Source organism: Ornithodoros turicata, chromosome 1 (assembly GCF_037126465.1).
Source record: "Ornithodoros turicata isolate Travis chromosome 1, ASM3712646v1, whole genome shotgun sequence".
Classification (NCBI taxonomy): domain Eukaryota; kingdom Metazoa; phylum Arthropoda; class Arachnida; order Ixodida; family Argasidae; genus Ornithodoros; species Ornithodoros turicata.
Window position 1 is genome coordinate 189,263,293 of NC_088201.1, and position 27,073 is coordinate 189,290,365.

A 27,073-nucleotide genomic window follows, 5' to 3' on the forward strand; every position below is an offset into this window, starting at 1 on the left:
CCTACTCAACGCAGATTGCCCCGCGTAAGAGTCCGCCGTTGTGGGAGAAGTGCTCACGTACAACGCGGTATATATAATGCCACTTCGGGTGAAATATATCTAGAAAAAATGACAATTCCGCCTTCATGACGAACAACGAGAGAATACAACATACAAAATTCGAATATGCTCTGTGCCTTCCCCAAAACGGAGAAAGAGTGCAGATCCTCTGTCATAGTGCATGGTATCAACAGTGTACGGAGATGTTTATTGAACGTACGATGGAGATCCGTCGCATGTTTTGGACATACATCCATTAGAAGGAAAAAAACATCCAGCCGGGATATCTCTGCAGCGTACCAACAAAGTGATCTGGACAAGCATTCGATCATCTATACTACGTCTTTTCAGCTTATTTCGGATAAACGTGGAGATCTAAAGAACATGCCAAATGTCCTAACTGAACAATACTCTGGATGTCTAGACGACATATGTGGTTTCCTAGGCTACGGTGAATTAGATATCGATTTCCAGTATTCTCAACTATATATCACCAGAAGTGACATCCTAAAAGGCCATTGGTTATATCTTTTTGCAGTTCGTCCAAGTCCATTCACAGAGCCCTTACACAGCTTTAACGCGTACACCACCCCCTATATTAAACACAATGCCAGTGATGATGACGTCTGTGCCTGGAGGGAGAGCAGCTTGCGTTCGAAATGCTCTCGGCGTGTGAAGTATGCTTCAAGTAGGCCGCAGATTGGTCAAGGTATATCTAAACAGGTAGCGCAACTCCCGTAGGTTCCTGTGTCTTCAGAATGACGCCATGACAGAGACCGCCAGCGCAATCCATCCGTTGCGCGGACTACTACCATTGTAAATAAATGACGTCAGGAATGACGTCAGCAGTATGAATAATAAGTAGTGCATAATTAGCCATGGCACGTTCACATTCGCACACTTGGTTTGAGTTGTATTCTCTTTTCCTCACGCAGGCAACAACACCAGACTAAAACACAGAAAAATAAATCATATCAGGTTTAATTAAACATTTCATTTCGAAATACATACAGTTATCATAAGTTTTGACAACTCGAAGCAAATGGGCATCGTGATGACCACACAGAAATTAGGAAGGTTCACTTGAGGTCCGTTTCTCACTTGGAGCTATACGTACACGTAGTGATTAGACGTTTGCAATTATTCAATGAGTGGCCATTATAGGTACATTGCGACAAAACATAGCATCGTTGGTGCACATCTGATTCCTCCTAACACTCACGCTATCATAGCCGCTTGTCCCATGACCAAATTATTTTTCGCGGGGCCAGCAACAGGGGATGCATTGCACTCATCTCTTCAAACGTGTTAATCTTGGTCTACGGCTCCGAGATGTGAACACCGCTTCCTGTTTACCCCAAAAAAGTGTACGAACTTCGTATTACAATGCACGGACACACGGCACGGATACAGAGATGCACGGGCAAACTTGCCAAACTTACAAACCTGCACAAAGGGAGCAGGACATTGAAATGTACTCGGGTGGTAGATGATTTCGTATATGTGCACGAGTGGGGCAACATTTTTTTCGACATTGAAATTATGAATAACCTATTAGTACGCACACAAGCCGTGCCCATGTTGTAAAGTTTCTTTTTGTTTACGATCGCGCTTCTACTACAAACACACAGGATAGCTCGCGCCTCGTGCTTGTAGCTTTGTCGATGGGTCTGATTTGATATGTTCGCCTGTTTTCGCTACCAGTTTAGATATACTGTCGTTTGGTCTCCCAAGATCACGTCCCGCCATGATTGGGAAATTCGGCTGAGGGAATTAATGGGAACGCACTGCACGACGTCCGTTCCGTCCTTGAGAAGATGATGGAGAGGAAGAGCGTTAACTACCTTTTTCTTTTTCTTTTTTATCGGTCATACATCACAGACAACGCAACGGACGAATTCCGTTCCTTTTGTGTCGGTGTCAAGTTAAGTGCATATTCTATTGCACTTCCATTTGTACTTGGGTGTCCCCTTATATAACTTTTAACACGCCCATCAATGATTACCCTACAAAAGTCGAGGGTCAACAGACCGCGGAGAGATATATTGAAAATTAGCTATCCGGGGATGTACGACGTTATGAGTGACCTTGTCACTCTATCTCTCTCTTTCACATCCAATCGTATAGCTGTCAAACCAACCTAGCAGATATTAGTGAGTTCTAGTGCGTTGTACGCTATCCACTGTGCGTGCGTAAGGGACAGCGTGGCGGTTCTATGCATTGCACGAAGCTCTAAATATTTTTGCATTAGTGCAGAACCGCTGACTCTATCCCTTACCTACGAAAAATCGATAGCGGATGGTGCACTAAGACTCCGTACTGTGTTGGAACTAGAGGCGTTCACGGAACTACGAGATTACTGTTGCTTTATAATTAGCTTAGCTTAATTACCCACAAATGTACTTCTTTAAAACTACGAAAGAACAAGAGGAACCTGAGTGACAAGATTACCTGATAGTGTTGCGGCATAGTTTACAACTAGATGCAAACAAGAAACCTCCCCTCGACCTCCGGTGAAGACGGTAAGCACGGAGTAACGCGTTCTCTTCGAATGGCCCGTGTCAAATGATCAGACATTACGGAACGGTTATTTCCCTTCCAAGGAGTGCCCAGGAATATTTACGGCTTTCCTCGATTGATCTCTGTTGAATCACGCCATGTTCATAACGAAGTTTAATCACGCCTGAACTAACAAGCCTACTAACCCAACCTGTACGATACTAACATAACAGTCAACACGTAACTTTTCTACAGTAAATATTCTTCAAATTGATAGCATGCACCAGGGAAACACGCATGGTCACGGTTGCCTTTGCGATATTTTTAACGCGACATTGAATAATACGCACATCTCTCAGCCCGGTTGCTGGCTACGCAAACACGTTTGATTGATATCCATAGTCACAATGTCCATAAACGGTGGTTCATGGCAACACAGCGAATTACACATCGAAGTACACGTTCAAGCAAAATGTCCGGCATAGGGTGCAGGGCTTGGTATACAGGAAACCCATCGAGTGCGATGTGATCGACTAATAATGCTTAATTCGCAAGAGGAGGAAATCATCGAAGTACCAAGCGCATCCCTCGCACCATGCGTCTTGTGGCCAGCCTGATTGCACGCCTTATAGCGTCATTGTTACGCTGAAATGCTATTTCAGCGAATAGGACGGCAGTGGACATCAGCATGCCCACTGCCCAGAGCAGGAACGGTGGCCGCAGTTCCGTCATTGTTAGCGCTTCCTGTCCGGATCCCTGTGGCAGTTTGTCGTTGTCCTTTCGAACTCTGAACACTTCCAAGTTCCGTGCCCTTACATATAAACCGGACTCCACACCCTGAGTCACAATCCTGCGCGGGCTGTGGAAGTAGGGTGAAGTAATTCCTGTCATCGGGCCGGACATGACAGTTCTTGGGAGTTCAGCTTTTCTGTAGCCCATTTGTAGGAGTTCGTTGTGCAGTTCAACACTATTTTCGAAATAATAATCCGCTGTTACGTTGCTATCCTTTCCGTCATTTTTTCGCTTTATAGAGCCATCCGCGTTGAAGCATTCACATGAACTTTTGAATACACCCGTGCTGTCGGTGCTCTCGCGCGAAGTGCACACGTAATGTTTTTCCAAAACGCAGGCTCTGTATCCGTGTTCCACAAGAAAATCATAATCAAACTCTTCGATTCCTTTTTCCAACGGCATGTCTCTCATGTACGACGTTAGCAGCCCTTGACACGCAGCAGATAAGACCATTGCAACAGGGATCCAAAACCCCAAAACTATTCGCAAGGGTTGACAGTTGAGAAACGCTGTTGCGTCCGCCACGCTTTGTCCTAGAACAGATTTGATAAGCGGGACAGCAACTCCAAATATCCCAAGCAGCACAATGTACTGAAAGTCGAGTGCAACAGGGGTGGACGGTATGTGTCTTATCAACGTTCTTTAGTTTCACGGGTCTGTTCAAGGTCTTTCACCTACCCGTCCACCCCCATTGCACTCGACTTTCAGTACATTGTGCTGCCTGGGTAAGTGTGCTCCCGTGGGGCGCTTGATGCGAAGATAAGAGAAGCCTGCAAGCACACAGACGATAAATTAACAGAGAAGAAACGCCAACACCTGCCAGCTGAGTCAATAGAACCATTTCCTTCGGCAAGTGTTCCGGGGGCATAGCGCAGCAAATAATTATGTTCTGCCTTTCAAACCTTTCAAATTTTCGGCTTCTCACGAGGTGCTTCCGAAGAGTAAATGGAGCGTCACACGTGAGGCATTCTTCAGCAAAGTAGTCCTTTAGGCAAAGGCTGCCGTTTGAAATACTCACGTTGAAGACGCCAGTGTACGAAAATTCATCCAAAATGTCCGTCCACTGTGTTCCTGCTTTAAATAGACCTTTCGCCCTCGTTGCATCAGCGTCTTCTGGTAGAATGTACATGCCCAATGAATAGTGTCGGAAACTGTCGAAAGTCCCGGGCATGAACAAATCGTTGTAAGTGCAAATTATGTGGAAAGCTCGTCCCTCCAGGACTGCAAGTTCCCAGTTCCTCCACGAAGAAGCGTTAAATATGTTCATATCTGTCCAAATAGCGATGGGAACGTCAACGTTATGAAGGAATTTGACTAGATGGTGCGAATAAGTGTCAATACACCCTACCGATGTTCTAATGTCCATTGGCCTGTGTGCTGAGAAAACACGCACAAGCTGGGAAAGAACGTCAGATGTCAGTAGGTCTTCAGTACAACGAAACGTCCTTGGGCATGATGTTATGTGGAATAGATACACCATCACAACAAGCATGAGATACATGGCCCAGCCGCGACTTCACTCGTCAAGTCGACTGCGCGGTAACTCTGTTAACCCCTCAGTCCGGTTGTCTGCGTTAATTTACGTGTTTGGTTCTTCTGTAGCGGTATCTTTTTTGCATTGTTGAATACGCTGTGGCAGGTCAATTTTAATCAGTCAGAAAGCGCCGGGCGTCTTGACTTCCAACCACAACTTTGTGGACGATAACTGACTACAGAGGAACATTGTGAACGGTCGGTAAGGTACTTCAACATTCACAGTGATGTAAGCAATCAACTGATGAATACTGCTATGAAGCCAAAGTGCAGCGAGCGTACGATAATGTAATTTAGTGGAATAGCGAAACTGTCTACTCTGGGTACGAGCGTATTCTTGGTTTACAAGAACATCGCATGTGTCGTTGCCATGCAATATAGCGCACAGCTTACATTAGGCTAACTAAATTTCATACTGGGCTTGATGGAGTCGTACCTTTTTACCTCATCTGTCAATGTCACCCGCTCCGCTTATTGCGAACAATACGTCGCATATTGTGCCTTTTGTACGAGCTCCAATAGAACATTCCATTTTGGTGTCAGTTGAATGCCCAAGATATGTCACATCTCGGCAGTTGTCGGGGAAATGTGAGCCTACGGAGCGTATGTGCTGTGGTACAGACAAAAGTGAAAATAACTTCCGGCGTTTTGCGCCCTGGTGTGCTTTGTGCACGAGATTGTCGCTCACTGCTGCATTGTTTAGAGACTGAGCACTCGCGACATTCCAACCCAGCATGCCATATATATATCCAGAAAATGTCTAGAGGATATCCAGTTTTGGACGATGGGATATCCCACGGACTTTGCCACAGAGCCCATTGGCATCCGGGAGACGTTCTGTGGACGAGCACTTCTTAGTCATTTGTAGATCCACTGGAGATCCCGGGAACATCATTTGGGGATATATGTGGACGCATGTGCGACATCATGCAAGCTGGTTCAATTGCCTTTTAAAAGTTACGCTAATATCGTTCACGTGTTCTATGCGGTCTACATGATGTTGTGAGAAGTACTGAGGAATGACATTATTTGTACGCAGTTAAGATTTACCATAAATTCCAAAACAAGGTGGCGTGGGTAGTGAAATGTGATAAGCGTTCACTCTGACATATTTGGACGAAGTAAAGTTTCTCTCCCACGGAGAAGTTCGTGATGCGTTCTAGGAGCAGAGGTTGATCCGAAGAAAGACGTCCGACGAGCGAAGTACTCAGCAGCAACAGTGTTTAATTAATATACACTATGTACAAGGCAATGTAAATCAAGACAAAGTCTTACGGAACAGGAACCCGGCGGGGGTGGACGGTGATACCAAGTCCCAGACCTTCCTGTAGCAAGTGTCCCCGCTAGAACTGTCCGGAAATAGCTCGCACTCGCTTATAAAGTGCGAAATTGACCACTGCCCACTATATGCAGGGTCCAATAAAATCAAAACCGTGAAACCAAAACCAAACACCTAATTCGTTAACATAACTAGGTTTGTCACGTGAATTTCCCCTTTCCAACATGAACTAAATCCAGTAAGCCGGTCCGCGATCTTGAACATGCTGTAGTATCCACAGTGCAAGTTGCTCAAGGGATTACTTCGGCCAGTAACAAAGACGCGCCAACCAAGTGGGTCATTCCCGAACGCCCAAGGCCGAACCGGACGCCGGAATGCGTGGGAAACATCAAGCACTAACTACGGGGTACAGAGTGATGGAATTCATATAACTGAGTAATATTTTGCTTTTGCAATTAAAACCTTACGGCTCCCTCCAAAAGTTCGTTGTGGGACTCGATTGTTCCATAAGGAACACAATAATTGCAAAACAGAAATTCACAACCATGTAGTGCAGATGGCAATACTAACATATAGGCCACTAAGTTATCACAATTATACATGAAACAAACGTAATAGTTCAGTTTCACACACTTGTGTACTCCTGGTGTACTCTGAATAGTCCACGCTGATGACAATAAAACACCAAAGTCAAGCAAAGTGAAACAGTACTACACTACTAAGAGATGAGGGTCAGTGCCCCGGAGGTCCTGTGTTCACTATCAATGCTCCTGACCTACTCAAACCTAACTCGCGACAACGCATCCGCATTTCTGTGTGCGGTCCCTTTACGGTAGACAATCTTGGCGTTATAACGCTGCATGCCGAGAGACCAACGCGCAAGTTTAGAGCCTTGAGGTGTTGCGCACGTTAGATAAGAAAGAGGGTTGTGGTCTGACACAACAGTAATCTGTGCCCCGAACACCCAATGGTCAAATTCCTTCAAGGCCCAGATGACCGCGAAAGCCTCGTGCTCAATCGCCGCCCACCGCATCTGCGTGTCGGAGAACCTGTGGCTTGCAAAGCATATCGGCACCTCTTTGCCGCTGTCGTCAATTTGGGCTAAGCACGCGCCCGCTGCGTACGCTGACGCATCGGTGAATACCCAGTAAGGTTTCTCGGGGTCAGGCGTCGTGTGTGCCACCGCCTGCGATAAGCTGAGCTTTAGTGCGTGAAAAGAGGCCTCTGCTTCGTCAGTCCAGGGAATTTTATTCGGGACTCTTTTCCCGGTTAGTCGCGTTAATGGACTCGCTATTTCCGCGTAACCCTTCACGTAATCACGGTAATATCCGCAGAGTCTTAGTACGCTGCGCAGTTCCTTCTTGGTTGTAGGACGCTTTAGTTCAGAGATAGTTTTTACTTTCTCTGGGTCTGGCGCGTTCGAGCCGGAGCCCACGACCTGACCTAGATAACGAACTGTGCTCTGAGCCACCTGACACTTAAATAAGTTTACAGTCAAGTTTACCGCTTCTAGCGTGGCTAGTACCGCTGACATATGCTGCAGGTGCTCGTACCATGTCTCCGAATAGACCGCTATATCACCTAAGTAGGCGCAGGCGTATGCCTGGTGGTCAGTTAGAATAGCGTTAACTGTACGCTGAAAGGTCGCAGCTGCGTTTTTGAGGCCAAAGGGCATCACTCGCCACGCGAACTGCCCGAAGTGCGTCACGAATGCTGTCTTCGCCTGGCTGTCAGGGTCAAAGGGAATCTGCCAGTATCCTCTACGTAGATCTAGCAGTGCAATGAAACGGGCCCTTCCCACTCGAAACACGAACTCCTGTTGGAGCGCCATCGGGTACGCATCGTCTACGGTATCGGCGTTTAGAGCCCGGTAGTCCACGCATAGTCTGACTCCACCGTCCTTCGTCGCGACGCATACAACTGGGTGGGCATATTCACTCACGATGGGATATATGCCAGCCCTTGTTCGAACAGTTCGCCCACTTGCTGCTCGACTTCCTTTCGCAAAAATTGCGGCGTACAGTAGGGATGGCGTCTTTTTGGTACATGCCCTTCTCGCAATTTTACAACATGCGCGGCTACGTTGGCCACCCCAGGAACATCGCCGAAGACCGTTGCGAACGACTGAAACGTATGTCAGATCTGATCGGCTTCTTCTTTCTGCAAATGAGAAGTCGCTTCGGGAGGTAAGACCGACACTTGCCTACAACTTTTCGTTGGTGCAGGCAAAACGTCGCCAAATTTCTCCTCGCCGTGAAAAATGATTCCTACTTGATTTACTTTAGCTTTGTACCTGCGCAGATTATTCGCGTGAATACGGCGTGTCTTGCCGTCGTCTGTTAGAACTTCGTATGAATGCTGCCGATACTTTCCTACGACCTGATACGGCCCTTTCCACTTTGCTGGTGCTTTGCTGTCCGCGTATGCTCGAAAACAATTACTTGATCGCCGGGTTCAAAGCACTTCTGTCTTGCTCCGCGGTTGTAACGTTCGACGTACTCCGCCTGGTTCTTTTCTGCGACGAGGCCCGCTGCCTCGGCTGCCGCTTTGAACTGCTCCCTCAACTGATCGAGATATTTAGCTGGGGCTTCACGAAGCTGTACCGGGGTTCCCACCTCACCTTCCCAGGTGTTCCTTAATATCGAGAGTGGGCACGTAGGTTGTCGACCGTAGAGCAACTGGAAGAGTGATACCCCGGTCGTGTCATGAGGGACCTCGCAGTACGCCCATAGGAGGTGAGGAACAAACTTGTCCCAATTTCTCGGATCATCTCGAACCATATGAAAAAGCATTCGTCGGAATACGCGGTTCCACCTTTCCACGGCACCGTTGCTTTCGTGATGTTCCGCTGTCGAGAAGCGAGGTGAGCTACCGATCCTTCTTAGAAATTATTACGTTAACTGCGAAGTAAAGTTCGTTCCTTGATCGCAGCAGATAGTCTCGGGGATGCCGGTGCGCGAAAAGATTTCAAGAAGCGCGTCGCAGGTTTTCCTTGCGGTCGGCGAAGTCAGACATATGACCTCTGGCCACCTAGTGTGGAGTTCGGTAACACAAAGAGCGTATTTGTGGCCACGCGCCGACGCGATTCCACGTCAAGAGATCCAACGGGTCAAGAGATCCATTGAGTCAAGAGATCCACTGATGGATCTCTTGACTCGGAGGACCTTTTGACCCGTTGGATCTCTTGACCCGGTTGGATCTCTTGACTCGTCTGAGGGTTCGCCAGGCTCGGATCTTTTGACCCCGTTGTGTTACGTCGTGAACTCTAACATCGCTACGCAGAAATTATTCGTATCGAAATACGAAGGACTCGATCGTTTTACGTGCGGTATAAATAGAATACAAATGCAGGTGGCAAATCAACGTATCATTTTTATTGGCTTAGTTACTTACTTTGTAACACATAACGCAGTCAAAGAAAAGCCGACAGTTCTTTTATGTCATTTGTGTTAAAAAGAGGCGGCTGCATTGTAAGATCAACCTGTTTGTAACACAGGATTTATTGGAGTGCGGTCATCTTTTTTCTTTTTCTCTTTTTTTTTGACAGCGCTTTGTGTTAGATTATTTCTACAGTTAGCGTAGGCTACGTACACTCACGTTGGGTGGGCCGGCCGCTGTTTCAAACACGTTGATTATTCAAACACTTCTCGTATCACAGCGGGCTCGTAGTCGAAGAGCCAAGTCGCTGTTGTGGACAGACGTTCGACATGGCGGATCATGGACACTCTCAGGGTACGAAAGATAGCTTCATATGCCCGAACATCTTTTTTTTTGTGTGTGTGTGTGTGTTTTTCTGTATCAAGTTTTCCCTTAATTTTTCTCGCCGTCCACAAAAGGACAAAGACAAAGCACTTTGCGGCTGGGCCCGTTATTATTTGTAACAAACTTCAGTTCTGGCATAACGTGGGGACGGCTGCGCCAATTGACACAAAACTACAAAGACAACTCTGAGTCCAGCAATATATCCTGCATTTTGGGGTTGAGGTCAATGAACGTGACAGGTCAATGTTGATTGGAAAGCGCAGACGGACAGTATTTTCCCGCACGGTCAGTAAAAGAATAGAATAACGTGATATGGGTGGAGGCCAATGAAAAGAACGCGACAAGGATAAGTTTTAAGCCCTGTAGCCTACGATTCTTTGTAAGTTGAGCTCCATATTCTTGGTAACAAGCATCCATTCTGGCATAGCGTGTTATGGCGCTAGGGGCAATGGACGCAAAGGCAAAAGGGGGACTCGCCGCCGTAACCTACAGCACAACCTCAGGATTTTATCGCTTACTTTTTTTTTGTGCGTGTGCGTGTGTGGTAAGAAGAGAGAAAACACCGAAAAGTCTTCACTGTTACCGGGCATATTACTTCCTAACTTAATACTACGTACACCGCAATCGTTCTGCAATGAACATGGTAAGGGATAGACTTTCTTTTCTGTCGGGAATCCTGACCAGTATGACGCTTTGACTGGTTGGATCTCCTGACTCGATGGATATCTTGACTCGTTGGATCTCTTGACCGTTTTGGAACTCTTGACGCTTTGGATCTTTTGACTCGCCTGTCACGTGACCGGTTGGATCTCCTGACTCGATGGATCTCTTGACTCGTTGGATCTCTTGACCGGAAGCGTTCGGGATTGTCATCCCTGAAAGATAACCAATAACATAGTTCATTCCATCTATTGAGATGGCGGCTCAAACAATGCCATAAATAGGCGTGAAGACAACAACAAGTGGGAACAAATGCAAGACAATGACTTATCGCAGTTTTTTTTTTTTTTTCAGAGCATAGATGGTTACATGCCCGATCATTATAATTCCCGTGGAAAAGCGAAAATATGTTTCTTTTTTCTCTTTTTTATTGAATGTGGTGCGATACGTGATGATTCGTTACAAATATGATTACCAAATGTACTGGTAGGAGGGTATAAAATAAATATTATTATTATGACGAATGCATGTGATAAATTAGAGCACTGCACGGGCCTAATTTTCAGGCCCGTGTCCGGCACAAGCCCAGCCGCTACGGCCCGTGGCCAGCCCGGTCCCTTCTATATATTTCCAGCCCGGGCCCGGCCCGAGCCCGACTCCACCGGCCCGGGCCCAGCCCATACCCGACTGTTTCCATGCTCAGGCCCGGTCCAAGCCCGCCTCTGCTCTATTCGTTCTCGAGGTTCGGTGGCGTATTTAAATTTATTAACGAGCACAACGGAGCAAGGAAAAGGACGCAGCTAACTGGTGGAGAGTCAGGAGGTACACTCGAACGCAGCAGCGGCTGTGTTTCTCTGCCGGCAAGCCGCTCTGGGCTTGGTCGTTGCTTGTTTGGGAACGCAGCGCGCAGCGGCGCGTGGGCGTGTGTACATTGCGATTCAAGGGAGACTCATCACCGCTCTATTGTACATGCTCCAGTGTTAGTTCCTTTTTCTTGAACTCTCACGCGCACGAAATATATGTCAGAACACCTAACCTAACCGATCCTCTTGCCGGACTCTCATAAAAACGAAATATGTCAGAACACTTAACCTCACTGACCCTTGTGCCAGACGCTCGCGAGAACGAAATATGTCCCAACACCTAACCTATAACTGACGCTCGTGCAGGACCCCACACCAATCGTCCCCAAATGTGTGTGAGTGCACGCGTGAAATCCAGACCCGTTCACGAAATAAGCATGATCACATGTAAAAAAGTGATAGTCATCAGATGAGAATACCTGATATCCCATACACAAGGGGGAAAAAAAGTAACGTGAAACTTCAGCTGTCCAGTCTCGTGAAGTGAAATATGTTCGCGTACATTCCCGACCATGTCTGGCGTTGTCAAGCCCATACTCGGCCCGGTGGCTGAAGCCCGAGCCCGGCCCGGCCCGCGCCGGGCTCGAGCTTTCGGGTAAGCTCGGGCCCGTGCAGTGCTCTAAGATAAATACAACGTCAAACAGGCCTTACTCTAGATGCGAACGGCACATAAACAAATCGGGTGCGCAGTATGATCGGTAAAGAAGCAACGACTTTCCCATTCGTAATAAAGTCTGACAATATGTTGAAGGTACAATGTAGAATCCACGCAAATATTTGCTGCGTAACTAGAGTGGCTCTTGGAAAACCAACGTTGTTCTCTATGTTCACAATCCACCATTGACCAGGTACAGTTGAAACAGCGTTCATTCAGTACTATATATCTACATACAACGTTTGTCAACCGAAGTCAACGTACATTCTACGTTAAATCAACAGTCGCTGTTACTGGCAGCTTATTCTGTGAGAGCTTTTATTTGTTCTGTTGGACATGTCTGAAGTGATAAGTTATTTATTAAAGGTAGTTTATAACATTTTGATAGAAAAAGAATGAAATTGTCATGCATTCTGAGAATGCTGGAAATGACACAATTGATGACACTATTGACCCAATAAATCTTTACTGTAATGTAAAGAAATGTCACAGTTGTGATATTCGTAGTATATCCACAGAATATTCACTAGGAGATATTTGTGACGTCTCATTGTGGATATACAGCGGACGTTGTGAGGATACACGTGACATCTGTGACGTGTGAGACCAATTTGGGAGGTCTGTTGGATATTGCTGGTTTGGTGGGTGGGTTCGGTTCCGGTTCGGCTCAGGGTGAACCCTCCCCCCCCCCGCCAAAAAAAGAAAAAAGAAAAGCGGTCAGCGGTTGGGACATTTACAGGGATTGGAACCGCAACTTTTTTCGGTCCTGGTTTAACCGGTTCATCGGCAGTAATTTTGCTAAATGAAAGCGAGCTTACCCTCACCGTACACGGTTGTAACAGAAAAGTGTGAGATGCCTGTTTCAGGTGAGAAACCTTTCATGAAAGCAGGTGAAAACACAAGACAAGTAATAATCACATTTATTATTTACCTGATATTTTACTCTATTGTCCTCTCGTGGTCGTCTGCTGAAAACGAAAAGTGAAGTGATGGAAGCCTTTTGGCAGAACCCGGTCAGGGCAGTCTTTTGCTCCGGCAAAAAAACTCGCGCGGTCACAAACTTTACTCGCATCTAGCATCGTGCAAAAAATAAATAAACAAAAAAAAGGTGGGTCGGTGGTACAATTATTTCACCTCTGAACCGATTCCTAAACCGGTAACTGTATCATTTTCTTTTTGTTCAGTTCCGGTTCGGTTCGGGACAAGGAAAAAAATGGTTCGGTTCGGATTCGACAGAAAATAACGTTATTTTTTGTTTTCGGTTCGGGTTCAGTTCCGGTTCCGATTCCTGGTTCCCCATAATGACAACTTGACGTCGTCTGCTACGTCGCTATTTAACATTTTCGGCTGCACTCACGAAAAAGCGAACACAAACAGGGCTTTGGCGGACTAATTTGTGCACTAACGTCCTTTCCATATCTCTTTTTTTTTGCGTTTTAGATGGAGCATATACCTTGGATTAAATGCGTGGACAAAAAAGTGCAGTATGGTGGACTACTCGTAGTCATTGACATGAATCAGCATCGTTATCGCCATCGTCAAGGATCGGGTCTTGGATCAGGGTTTACATAACGCTATGCAGTCGACTGTGTTTCACGTGGTTTAGCGTTTACTTTCGTATAGCGCTTAGCCGCCTGTGATTTCAGTGTGAAATGACAATGCGGTGAGCATTTTCAGCTCTATTTTCTTTCCCGTGCAAGAAGGAAAAGCTGTTAGTGCGACTGTACAGTGCCACGAGAGTGACATTGTCATACTTTTGCAGTGTTCCGTGTACTAGCACGGAAATGTTTGGGAAGTGCGGCAACCAAAACGTTTCTTTCTTTTGTTATAGAAGAAATGGTTGCAAGGCGATTCCAACATCACCAAGAGGGAACACAGGACCACAGTATCGTCTGTTTTACCGGGAAATCGTAAAAAAAGAGCGGTGAGTTCTCTGGGCTTGTTGGGATCGCTGCGGGTGCGTAACTGCTGTCCATGGAAATTTGTGAAGCAGTCAACGCTACGACGATACTGTCAAAGGATTTCTCTCGCGTTGATACTTGCCAGATCACTTTCTTTCAGGGTGTCACTTCTTTGTTTCTATTAGGAATGTCATAAGGGGTTCACGAGTGGTTGAATTCAGCGCATGGTCAATACAGAATCTCTTGAAACCCGAATGCACGAAATGAATGCCAGAATTGTTTCATGCGCCTAAACGGAGTCATTAAGACTCGAGTAACCACCAGAAACATTATTGGTTGCGGCTAGCGTTGCACCAACGGTAACGCAAACTGCCGGCCAGAGTTACACCAAGGATAACGCGAACTACCTGTTAAAGGTACAACAACGATAACTTAAGTTACAATAATGGTGTCAAAATTAAGTTATAGTAATGCAACTTTGGAATCCTGTATTGCCTAGTATGTTGCGGATTCCTAGGATTTGTGTGAGCTGATAGATAGATGATGTAGGTAGCATAGTTCTGACTGGCTCGTCCGTTTTACCGTGTTCGTCTTGGCAAACCGTGTTTTGGATCCCACCCAATGACAGTGTGCAGCTGAAGGTGTCTGTTTGGTGCTCGGCGCGGCTCTCAGCACGTGATATACACGGATATAAGGCCAGGTTCACACGAGGGACTGGACCGGGGGTGAAATCTGCTTCGGTGCAGTAGAGTCATGTGGATTGAGGAGCCCTGGTCCCAACTGGGCGTTCACACAGGATGATGCGTGGGGTCCTGCGATGTGGTTGAACAGAAAAACTAGACGTTTTGTATGTTGTGGTACGTTTGATCTCAAACACTCCACAGTGCAGGAAACCGTTGCACCAGCAAAAATTGAAAAGAAACTGCTAGTGTTTCATAACAGTCATGACCATAATTTATATGTTGTTGTTGCTGCTGCATAGTAAGGTGTGCATTTCCACGCAATGCCTTTGTGGGTATCGTATTAGGAGATTCACTTGCTCGTATTCCTCTTTCTTTGTTCTTTCCCTTACTTTCTCGTTGCTTAGTGGAGACACGTACATGATTCCTCTTTCTTTATTACATGGTTCTTCAAATCCCCTCTTGTTCAGTGGTCAGACCCGTAAAACAGCCTGTCAAGAAAAAAAAAACAGCTAAAAAGCACCGCTACATCCTCAAGTTCCCAGCAGACATGGCAACTGTTTGTAAGTTAGAGGCAAATAGTCCGCAGTGGGATCCCGGTCCCCAGGGGATGAAAGAGAACAGGCATTTTTATGACACGAGCTCTTATGTTTCTGCCATCCGGTGACCCATCCGGGGGACCCCTTGTGTGAACCCAGCCTAAGGGTATTGACCGTCATGTTCAGTTCATCGGGTACAGCAGTGTTTGCTGGTCCTGGGGATTTTCTTGTTGGCTAAACAGGTTGTGAAATACAATCTATACTTGTTAATACAGTTGACCCGCGTTTATCTGGGCGGCCTCGTTTGCTGCGAAGATGTCCGGATAGTGGGCGAACCGGATAAGTGAAACACGAAAATCATGAGTGATACTAAAAGGACATCTTTATTGACCATTACACTGAAAACTATCCATTGTCATCTGTTCCATTCTAATACACGCATCCAGTTCTTGCAAAGCTTTGCAATATTGTTTTGTTGCTCGGAAAGTACCAGCACTGTTCTCAGTTACGCCCGCACATTTTCTACCATCACAGCTGGTGCCATCAACGCTTTAATCATCAGATTCTTCTTGAACACTATCAGAAGCGACGACACTGACGATGTCGTCATCTGTGATTGCAGCGCAGGGTTCCTCGTTTGCGGACCTTCTCAGTCTGAAATGACCAGACTGCTCAGTGGATTTCTCTGCAGTGAAAAACCGGGCGTGTTTGTGTTGTTCTTGCATGACTAACTAGCACTGGGAACGGGACAGAGAGAAGAGACGACAGGACAGGTGCTAAAGTTCCAACAAAATAATTTATTGGCAACATAGTACCGTCTTTAAATATAACACTCACATGGCTAATACGTCATCCACACACTCGTCATCCTTTTCCTTGTCCCACATTTTTGAGAATTTTACTTCATTATCAAACAAAGTGATAGAAGCATGACTCACACACTGTTGCTCATTTTTCCTTATTTCGAATGCATCTATTATTTCCCTGGTACGCTGATGACAAGAACGACCTTTTAGCCTCATCTCCGGGAATCTTGGGAGAACAGCCACACGTGTTACAATGCATAGACAAGTGACCGGATGGGGTACCCCTCAGGGTAGCAGCATGCTCCCTTAGCCTAATGTTTAAACCTCTCCCCGTCTGGTCAATGTTTCATTTACCGCAGGTTAGCGGTATTTCATAGACCACGTTTGCCTTACACGGAACAAACTTCTTGAGGTGTTGTATGTCACACCGACCGACGTTCTTTCTATGGCAGTTCATATTGCACAGTTTCCCTAATTTTTCCGGAGCAGAGAGTGCCACAGGAATAGAATGCCTGTTTGCAAGTTTCTTTAAATTGTGGGATAATTTATGCATATAAGGAATGACAACCGGTACCCCTACAGGTCTGTTCTTCGCCGGAGCCTTCCCTCCCATGATGGTCTTTGGCAACACCTCACTCACATTGAATATGAGCTCGTATGGGCACCCAGCACTTCGCGCTTGATCAATCTGCGAATCATATGCCTCTTTTACGCGGTGGAAGCAGGAGTTGTGCAAGGCACTATTTAAGCAGTTACTCAACGCAGCTGTTTCTAAAATCTGTGAATGAGATGAGTGGAACGGTATTATCTTGCTTCTGGGAGCATAACATCAACATACATGTTGACCCTCACGGTGCCCCCCCTCCCCACCACCACCACCACCCACCCACCACACACACTCGTGTGGATGTACTACAGTCGAACCTTGTTACAACGAAGTCGCACGGGAATCGCAGATTGGTTCGTGATATGCGATATTCGCGGTCAAAGTACAGCATTTAAATGTGACTAATGATTCGCACAAATTCCCGCCGGAACAAGCGTAGCGTCCGCAATATTTCAAAATCAGTTCAAAACACAATAAGGCAAACACAACCGTTTTATTTGAAGAAATCTCTAATCTTCTGTTGCTTCCCGCCGGAACAAGCGTAGCGTCCGCAATATTTCAAAATCAGTTCAAAACACAATAAGGCAAACACAACCGTTTTATTTGAAGAAATCTCTAATCTTCTGTTGCTTCGTGCTTTGTGCACTGTTCATGACAGTCACTTCAACCTTGTCAAGTGAATGAAACGCATGACGAATGATTTCATCGGACGCTGTCGGGTGTTCCAGAAAGAAGTCCTTCAGTGCGCGTACCATACAGAGAGCCTCACAGTGTGTTAGACGGAGGTCCGTGTCTTCCAGATCGCCACTTCTGTACATTCGCCGCTGCCTTCTTGACTGACCCCAGCAATGACGTCGGCGTCCGTCAGCTCGCTTGCCACGGCAATGCTATCTGCCGACCTCCTTGTGACCGAGGAAAAATGCGAAGTCATATGCTTTTTTTTTCCATAACCCACCTGACACCGGCAGGTTCCTTCCTCTCACGTCTTTGAACCATGCAAGAACTGTGTCTTCAACGTCTGGGAAGGATCATTTGCGAAGCCTTTTTTCCGGTTGCTGGCGATGGCTTGCACCTGGAAGGTGCCCTCGATGTTTCCTCTTGCCCTTAGTATCGTAGACAGAGTGTTGGCCAGGATGCCGAAATTGTACACGACGTCTTTCTTCTTCGTGCCACTGTTGACGTCACGAAGAATGTTCTCCTTCGTTTCGATGCTCAGTGCTTTACGTTGCAGCAGCACACCGGCTACTCGATGATGGGAAGTTTCGGGAATGATGTATCCACGGTCAATTAGGCGGTGACGAGGACGAAAGCACGGCGGAGAGAAGGAACGAGTGTGGAAGCACTAGAAGCACACAACCCGTGAAAGCGTTGCTCACTTATCGTGGCCATTCGCCTCCACATGCAGGTCACCTTTCCAAAACGGGAGCTAATCTCCTGAATGTGCCGGAAAAAATGTGCTTGCGTGTTGGAAAGTCACGATGAATCACTTAAAAAAACTCGCAATAACCGATAATTCGCACTAACGATGTTCGCTGTGGGGATGTTCGCGGGGATGTTGGGGATGGGTAACGATGTTCGACTGTGCATACTGTATAAGTGGTTAAATTTGCGGGCTCAATAATTCGCCAATTTGTGAGAAGCCAGGATCAGGCTGTTATTCGCGGAACCTTAAATTCCCGGTACTGCGGTGCGTCAACCCTGTCTCTTTGGGGCCCTGCACCTTGAACTTCCTGAACGAAGCTAATAATAAAATGAAGAAGCAAATAAAATAAATAAATTTTATAAAGCTAATAAAAATAAAATGAAAAAGCTAAGGTATCACAATTACATAACTCATGTAACTCAGGTAACTCATTCAATTTGTCTTCCTTTTGAGCACTTCTGAATGAAAGGGCTGCGACTAGGGTGCCCTACTCGACTTGTATCTGTGTCATTGCTGAATTGTCCTGTCTTCCGTCATTCTGGTCATCGCATCGAGCAGGTGCGATTGGCAGTCGATACTGATGCGGCAACTTCTACAAAGGCCTATACGCGTGGCAATGTGCATACACGCTTGATGGACGATCTAGGCTTACAAGGAACTGGAATCACGGGACGCCTGCATTCGCACGGGATTTGTAACTGAAGGCTGAACTACTGTCTCCAGTTGCAGCAGCGAACTTAAAACTTTGCGAGCCAATGCAGTCTAATAACGTAAGAAACTCTGTGTACATAAGGAAGGGAGTTGCCTCAGGACAGAAGCCGCCGATATTTCGAACAGAGACTGTTCTTCTTCTGGGCACTGTCCTCATCATTGGCAGGGTATTTAAAGGGTTAGGTGTGACGTGTTTAAAGGTTCATGCGAATTGTGGGTCAACAGCCGGGAGGGAAGAAAGGGTCCGTACGGGCTTCTACGGCCGGAGTGAATGGCTGCTTTGTTAGAGTGTGGAGGGGATTATGTGAACATAGTGATCTAGGCTACAGACCGGTTGCAGAAAAATGGAAGGTTCACGAACACGTGGACGAAACGGGACAACAGGCAAGAATTGGCAAGCATAGCGAAAGATAAGGAGGTTAGTGGTTACGTGGGGAAACCACTAACCTCCTTATCTTTCGCTATGCTTAAAGCGCATGATACCGCCAAGCGGTATCATGCGCTTTTTCTAAATCAAAGAAAACAGACGTTAGGTGTTAGTGGTTAGTAGGTTAGTGGTTACGTGGGGAAAGTTCCGTGTACATAAGTTGCCTCAGCGTCCTGGGTAAAATTCCTTACATATTTCGTTCTCGTATTTTCCTCTCATTGGTTCGAATGTTTCGCGGGTCTTTAAATTCGCGAAAAAAAAGGGCTTTTCGCGAATTTCACGGAAAATCCGCGTCCGGTCCTCGCGAAAGTTACTACTTATACAGTACTCTGAGAAGCAGAGGATTTAGTGGTTTATTTTAGGGATGGGCCAACTGATTCGAGATTCGGAACTCTGAATCCCAGTGCCCAAAAGAGTGAGTCAAATCGTTCGGATCCCCCAACCACGTTTGTTTGTTTCTTCACAAAATTGGTGCCTCCTGAATCCTCCGAAAGCCTGCTCGGTCCCCGAGTGCACCAGAACCAAGGCATAAATCTCTGATATTGCAAGTTTAAAAGTGACACAGTTTTGCCTTTGTTTGCTTCTTACTTTCACGAGAAGATGCCGGACAATAATTTTTGCTTTATTTTGGTCCCCAAACTTAGGCTAATGTGAGACACTCAGAGGATATAACTGCGATATAACTTAAAGCACACAGGCATAAGAACAGGTATAAGCTACATTGATAGCTTTTTGTCCCGCCTCCTCCACTTTGTGGAAATAAATAAATAAATAAAAAATAAAATAAATAAATAAACCGACCTACACAGGTGCGGTGGAAGTCTGTGAAAAGGCATCACTGAAATGTTAGGATCGGACGTCTCACTGACTCTATCCTTATCCCTATACTCAAATTCATAATCTCTTGTACATTCTGCATCATCACAATCCTCATAATTGTCGCTCTCGAAGAATCGCTGTGGTGTTTCATCACTGGTGAGGCCCCTGCTTCTCCACAATCACTTCTTCTCACGCGAAAACGTGCTCCCGCGGAAGTTGCCCCTGCCGATACTCGAGTATGTGGGAACCTCGGCCCAGAAACCCGGGGTGGTTGAATAGCCAACCCACCGTAACCCCGAAGAACACAAACACAGCAATTACGGAACGAAGAACAAGGTTTACTGGCTTACATGAAAACCTGCTTGCCGCCCAGACCGCTTCTCGGATCCAAACCTAAGTGACTGCCTGACAGGGTGACTGCCACACGAATGAATCCCTCACTTTCCCAGAGCGCTCGCTCTTCTCTTATCTCCGGTGCTATCACCCAGATCTCGCGTGGAAGTTGCCAATCTGATTTTCATTAACCAAACATATCAAATTCTGTTGGTCGCAGCCATGCTTATTGTGCTATCTGCATTGACCATAACCACAATGGTGAAGTGACACTATCTTTGACAGAATACTGCTCAACAAGTCATCAGACCTGACTCACTGCATCAACACAAACAAGCCAGAACACGAAGATGTCGCTCAGTGGGTTCTCAAGTAGCTGAAAGCAACATCGCCAGTCACTGCACATAACTTTGTGCCCGGCTCACCTGTGCTAGGACACCTACATTGACACGAGCTTCACCTTCACAGCCTTTGAGAGGTTGGTGATCTTTCCTTTGTTTTATGGTGTAGTTCCTGGACTTTGTGAAACCGCGCATTCTTGACATCATTTTACGACCATGACGTTAAACTCCAAACTCTACAAAAAGAAATTAAGTTGATGGGAACTCAACCATTGTCCGCCACCCAGGATGCGAAAGAAGAATTCAAAACTTACAACTCGAATGTCTCTGTCCAAATGGATTAAAGGGACCGTGAAAGGTTATTTATTTTATTTATTTATAAAATACTACAAACCCTGAAAGGGTCCATGTAGGAGGGGCACAGAAAGTCCAAAATAATTTACAAGAAGACACATATATCGCATTATGTAACCGCGTTTAAGCCTTTCACAAATGCCGTGACAGAGCGGTGTGAGATGTGAGTAGATGACAGAGAATTCCATTCTTCGACGGTTCAAGGAAAGAACGTGTGGCGTGTGGAGTGATATACTCCTGATTGATTCGAAATTGACCATTGAGTAATTGAAAAAGGAACTGGAGCCTGGTGGGTCTTTCTACGCTCTACCAGCGATATTAAGCCACTCCGTGTGTAAAGAGGAGTAGCTGAGGTGAGACGATGTACTCTGCAATCGTACTCTGCAACGCCGCATTCGACCGTTTCGCCATCTGGCGGAAAGAAGCTGAAACACAGGTATAGCCGTTTAGGCAGCGGCGATTTTTTAATTTTCACGATTTATCCGCAGAGAAACAGACCAAGCGGCATTATCGACATAAAATTTTGGGGCATAATACGTCTTCTAACACCTACTTTGGCTTTCCGACACTGTTCTAATTTATTTTATCTTTGTTACAAACCCCAAAGTTTATCTTGGCGAACCCTGTACTTAACCTCGTGCCAGCAATAGCTGACATTTATGCCGACCTGCTTTTACGGAGAGAAACGTCACGCGTGTTAAGCTAATTAATAGGAATTGGTATTTAAGGTGAGATGATGGGATGTTAGCCCAGTACCCGGACAGCTGGAGACAGAGACGGAACCAGCGGTGATCCCTGCGGGAAGTTTGGGTCAAGGCTTGACTCGCTTGCGGACCTCGGGTTTCTGCCAACAAGGAATCCCAACCGTTTTTTGAAGTGCATCCAGGTTGATACGTACACCTGGTTGGCGCTGGCGCCAGACCTCTTTCGGTCGACTTTACGTCGTTCACGTGCAAAGGCTGACCGCAAGGAATTCCATTTCGCCTTCGCAGCGGCAACTACAGACAACGAACGACGTCGTAGGGCTGACAGACACCACTGGTACAGCTATGTAAACAATCACTTCCCTTTGACGCCGAGCTCAGTTGCAATTTCCGCAAAATTTCTTTCGCAAATGTCTTTCTTGTAGTAGTCTTTGTGCCTTATTTGCCACAAGGGTGGCCGGTCCTCCACCCAAGAAATGAGGCCAGGTTCCATGTGCGAAGGAAAAGAGCTCCCCATTTTAACACACGCGCAACACAATGTCGTTGACACTTAAGTCGTGCAAAATAACTCACGTGCATCTGGCACAGCTGCTTGAGGAGCAAAGGCAGCTCAGGTACGCCCTTGAGCAGTCTAGGGCGAAAGAGTTGGAGCTCAGGGAGCGGCAGCTAGCTATTCGGGAGCGGCAGCTGGAGCTCCAAGAACGTGCTGCCCAAAGGGAGGAAGCACTTATAAACATGCTTACTGAAGCTTTACAAAAATGAGATACAACAACGAAATAAAAAAAAAAGCTTTAGTATGCAACTTGTGTCATATATTTAACCTTGAGCTCGCAAGAGCTCACATTACCACAGTCATATTGTCCTAGTGTTCTTTCCTGTGTGGAGCATTCTTCCAGAAGTACTTCGTTAGTGCGCCCCTCACTTGATCACCTCTACTGCTGCACACGTCCGTGTTGTGCGAAGGCTGGCCGTAATGGCCGTCGACAATCTGTGCCTCTTGCAGCCACTGTTGCTCTACACTGTCTTTCAGGGCTTCACAAATATTGTTCAATGTGCAAGCAGCACGGATAGCACGTTTTGCTGTTGGAATTCGGCATTCCATGTGCTTCATTATAAATCTAAAACGTGCTTTCAGTCGTCCATATGCGTTTTCAACAATGCGTCTTGTTTTTGAGGGATTGTAATTGAATGCTGCCTCGGGTGTGTCCTTCGATGCATTTGCAAATGGCTTCATCAAATTTGCAGTGAGCGGGAATGCCTGGTCACATAGTATTATCGGTGGGACAGGGGTTTCCTCAATGATAGTCACTGGTGAACGGAAATGATCACCATTAACAAGGGCACACAATCTGGAGCGCCCATACACATGCGCGTCGTGGCACCTCCCAGGGCTTCCCAGGTTGATGTACCTGAACCGATAGTGGTGATCCACTAACTCAAGGAGTATGATGCTGTACCTGCACGGAAAAAAAAGAGAGAGAGAGATTATGCGTTTAATGGCAATGGAAAAAAGAGCACAGATAAAACTGCATGTATATTGATTCGATAGGACGAGTAACAGTCAATTTGAAATGAGCCTGGGATGAAAAAAAAAACACTCTTAAAGGGGTTGGGAGTTTCATAAACGTGACTCTACACCATGGTCCCATTGTACTGCATGCCAAGACACTGATGAAAAAATAATTATTCTTCTACGTAGGGAATTGTCTCAGAACAAGAGCCATCAATATTTCGAACGGAGACTGTTCCGTTTCCTCACTGGCAGCAGCTCGGGCTGCGATGTCAGAGCAGCATAAGTGAGTTTCGGTATCAGCGATGCCAATTTTCTCTGCATCTATTATCCTCTTCGCCATGAAACTTTCAATGCTGCTTCACATCGATGCAACGAACAGTCCTTTGTATTTATCTGGGATAACTTGTCGCAACCCTTTTAACTTCAAAGTCTTACAATTTACACACTGCTACACTTTAATCATTCTTTTTGTGCTGTAATCCTAGCACGTGATTGTATAGTTTCAATCAGCCCTACATAGTAATTATCTGTGCACTCTACACACAGAGATGTGGTATTACAACACTAAATTGATAAAGAAAGGTGCTACATAACTTACCACCCCTTGTAGTTGTGGTAGTCAACTGCATGGAGCTTTGGGGGGGAGACGGGAAAGTGGCAGCCGTCCAGCACGCCGACAGCATGTGGAAAGCCGCTGAGAGCAAAGAACTTTCGCATATGTGACGCCATTTCCTCAGGACGCACCATGCGTAGCCACTCGCTTTTGAGGTGCTCAATCACTGCGCCACAAAACTCCCTGAATATTGTGTTCACTGTTGATCGACTAATGGCGGATAGATGAGCAATTGTCCTGTCCTCTGCTGTCGAGCACAGCCTGTAGAGACCGACAGCAACACGTTTCTCGAGCGATATTGCTCCTCGCATGTTCGTATCTTCACGCTCGAGGCTTCGTAGTGATTGAAGAAGGTACCGGAATGTACTTGGTGACACACGCAGGGCCTGCTTGAAATGGAGGTCCCCCAAATGCGGTAACGTGTCCTCGAACCACCTTTCGTTGCGTTCGAAGGCCCACCGTCTTCGATGCACTCTCCGAACGCAATCTGCGATCACGGCGGCTATTGTGAACATGTTGGCATGTAGCTGGTCCTCAATGTGCCTTGAAATTCATGCCCTTGCCTCTATGTCCATACCTAGGTCGAAATGCATTTCGTCACGCATTTCGTTATGCTGCCGCCTAGCTCGCAAGTACAGCAGCGCCGATACAAGATGTTTCTTGCGTTCATCATCCATTCTTGGGGGATCGTCGCACATCGCAAACGCGGTCGCCATGTTCGCATGTAGATTTTGGATCTGCTTCATACTTGTTCTGGCATGTGGCACTTGGTTACAATTATTTATTTTTGATCAGGCTAGTAAATTTTTTCCATCGTTTCTACAGAGACAAAACTCGTCTCATGGCATAAATAATTGTGAATTGCTTCATGGAGCGTCGAAGTTCCACCTCTTCTATCGTCGTCGCTATCATCCCTTAGTGACACTTACTTATCTCGTGTAGCAAGCACGTAGTAAAAGTGAACTTCGCTCGGGTGAAGTGCACTTCACGAAAATGACACTAAATTAGTACGTCTCACAGGGGTATAAGAATAGGACACACGTACCTAACACATCAGCATCTACTTTTTTACAATATTGTTGTAAAGTTGAACATCAAACAAAGTACGTTAAGTGTGCTATAGAGGTAGTATATTGTATTCCATTAAAATGTGGGAAGAAATATGTTGGACAGACAACACGTTGCTTAAGCACAAGGCTAAGGGAACATAATCAAAATAGGTAAAGAATGGAAACAACACTAGGTGGGCACCTCGCACGGTGTAAAGGAAGTGAACCTGACTTAAATAGCACGAAAGTTTTGTATCAAAATAAGAAACGAGGGGCGTTGTTATATTTGGAAGCCTTAACGATAAAGAAATTGGGGAACTTGTGTATAAGTGTGCCGTTTGTAACTTTGTCTGATAAGATAGAATGTTTTCTCACGTGGTGCTGTGGTAGTGTGGAGAGGAGGTATTAGGCGTAAAAGGAAGGTAGGTGACAGAAATAAACTCATATGGTTGCAGTCAGTGCTCTGTGTCGTCGCTTTGTTTGTGTTCGTCTCGTCCCCTTTTTTACCTTCGCACTGGGATTTTATAGATTTTAAAATGTCATACCAACCTGCCCAAGTTTTAACCTTGTAGCATCTACTTCTTGGACAACCGCAGCCAGAGTGCCAATACTGTCACGAGCCTCGAACAGTAATTCACATTTTAATAGCATGTCCAGCATATGAGCAGTATCGTTTGACCCACTTTTCACCATTCTATCTTGCAGTAGCATTGCATCGCATATGCATTCGATTTCATCTCGAGCTTTTGCTTGGCAATTAACCCGTAGTACCTCACGTGAATGTTTTAAGGTTTTTAGATTGTATCAAGATCTTAGAGTATATAAGTCTTTTAGTCATCATTGGTGTTTTACTCTTTACAAGACACCTCTAGAGATAAGTTTTACATATATGCGTACATTTTAATGTTTTCCTGATTTTAAAGAAATCACCCATTACATAATCCACAAATTTTTTTTTTTTTCATCAGTGACTCGGCGCTCTTTGGCCTAAGTAGCCCCTGCGCCAAAAACCTCAAACTACATACGTACATACTCCCGACTCCTTTAAGGGAGTAAACAAGTTGTCCTCCAGAAGGCTCCCTTTAGGAGTAAAAGTGAATGTTACACCTGCCAGAAGGAGTGAAAAACAAGGTGTCGCCCAGACTCCTTTAGGGGAGTAAACAGATTGCCCCCTATGACACTCCCTTTGGAAGTAAAAGTTACACCCACAAGGAGGAGTGTTACATTACACCATCTCCAGGGGGTATACATGACAACACTGAGAGGAGGCATCCTGGCACCATACAAGGGGGTCAGTTCAGCGCCCTGGTTTTGCATGTGCGTTACTCCCTTCGGAAGTTTCAAAACGGACTCAACATTATGCTCACACAGGTGTAACCAGTATCTCCAGTGGAGGGGTAGCATTAATGCCCTGTAGAAGTATGAATTCAGCACTGCAGGGGAGTGATTACACCACCCTCAATGGAGCTTGTGAAACTTCTACTTGAGGATTGACTGTAATAATATGCAGCGGAGTTCCGTGTAGACCATAAAAGGGAGTGTCTGAATAGCTCTCCAGTGGAGTTAATTGTACACACACTGGTGGAGTAACAGGAATGCCATGCAGTGGAATTATGTGAAACCCACAAGGAGGAGTTCAGGAAGTATTCCCCTGTGGAGTTAATTATATTCTCCCTGAGGGATTAACTACAATGCCAAACAGGGGAGTCCCAACAAACCCGCAAGGCGGTGTAACCTAGCCCAGGCCCTTTCTGTGTATATGTGATGTAAATGACGACATCTGGACAACTGCAAATGTGATAAAGAAACATACAAGCATTTATTGATGCGGTTCAATCTATGGCACCGTTGAATGTCGATACTTACGCCATAGGTGATGCCACCAGGTGCTTCTTTTAGCAATTCCGGCAGGACCGTCCACACAGGTCCAGCTGTACACTCTGAAATTGAGCCATGTTGAGGGCAACAGCCATGGCATTTTCACTATGCTTGATAACCCCGTTGTCAGCAGTTCCTACATGTGCAGGAAACTCCTTTAGGAACTTCTGTACGTGCTTGCATCTCAATGCTGCAGATATGGTAGCTCCGCCGTACTTCTCCACGGACCACTCCATCCAACTGTCTACTTGGCCGTTTGTGAGCCGATGAAACTCGCTATAAATCTAATGAAT

The 27,073-nt window shown here is 46.0% G+C and overlaps 1 protein-coding gene and 1 long non-coding RNA gene across 2 annotated transcripts in view; one reads left to right on the forward strand and one right to left on the reverse strand.

Annotated features, from left to right (window-relative positions):
• Positions 1 to 13,663: 13,663 nt before the first annotated feature.
• Positions 13,664 to 27,073, forward strand: part of LOC135374369 (uncharacterized) — a 63,819-nt gene continuing 50,409 nt past the window's right edge. Inside the window, exons 1-3 of the long non-coding RNA XR_010416866.1 lie at positions 13,664 to 13,745; positions 13,914 to 14,006; positions 20,614 to 20,806. This is a non-coding gene — a long non-coding RNA (uncharacterized LOC135374369). The remainder of the gene's footprint in view (positions 13,746 to 13,913; positions 14,007 to 20,613; positions 20,807 to 27,073) is intronic.
• On the reverse strand, positions 22,590 to 24,569 carry LOC135379146 (uncharacterized). Its single transcript, XM_064612396.1, has 3 exons — positions 24,431 to 24,569; positions 23,839 to 24,355; positions 22,590 to 23,184 (listed from the first exon to the last, which is right to left on the reverse strand). Exons 1-3 carry the CDS (start codon positions 24,567 to 24,569, stop codon positions 22,590 to 22,592), a joined length of 1,251 nt encoding a protein of 416 aa, XP_064468466.1.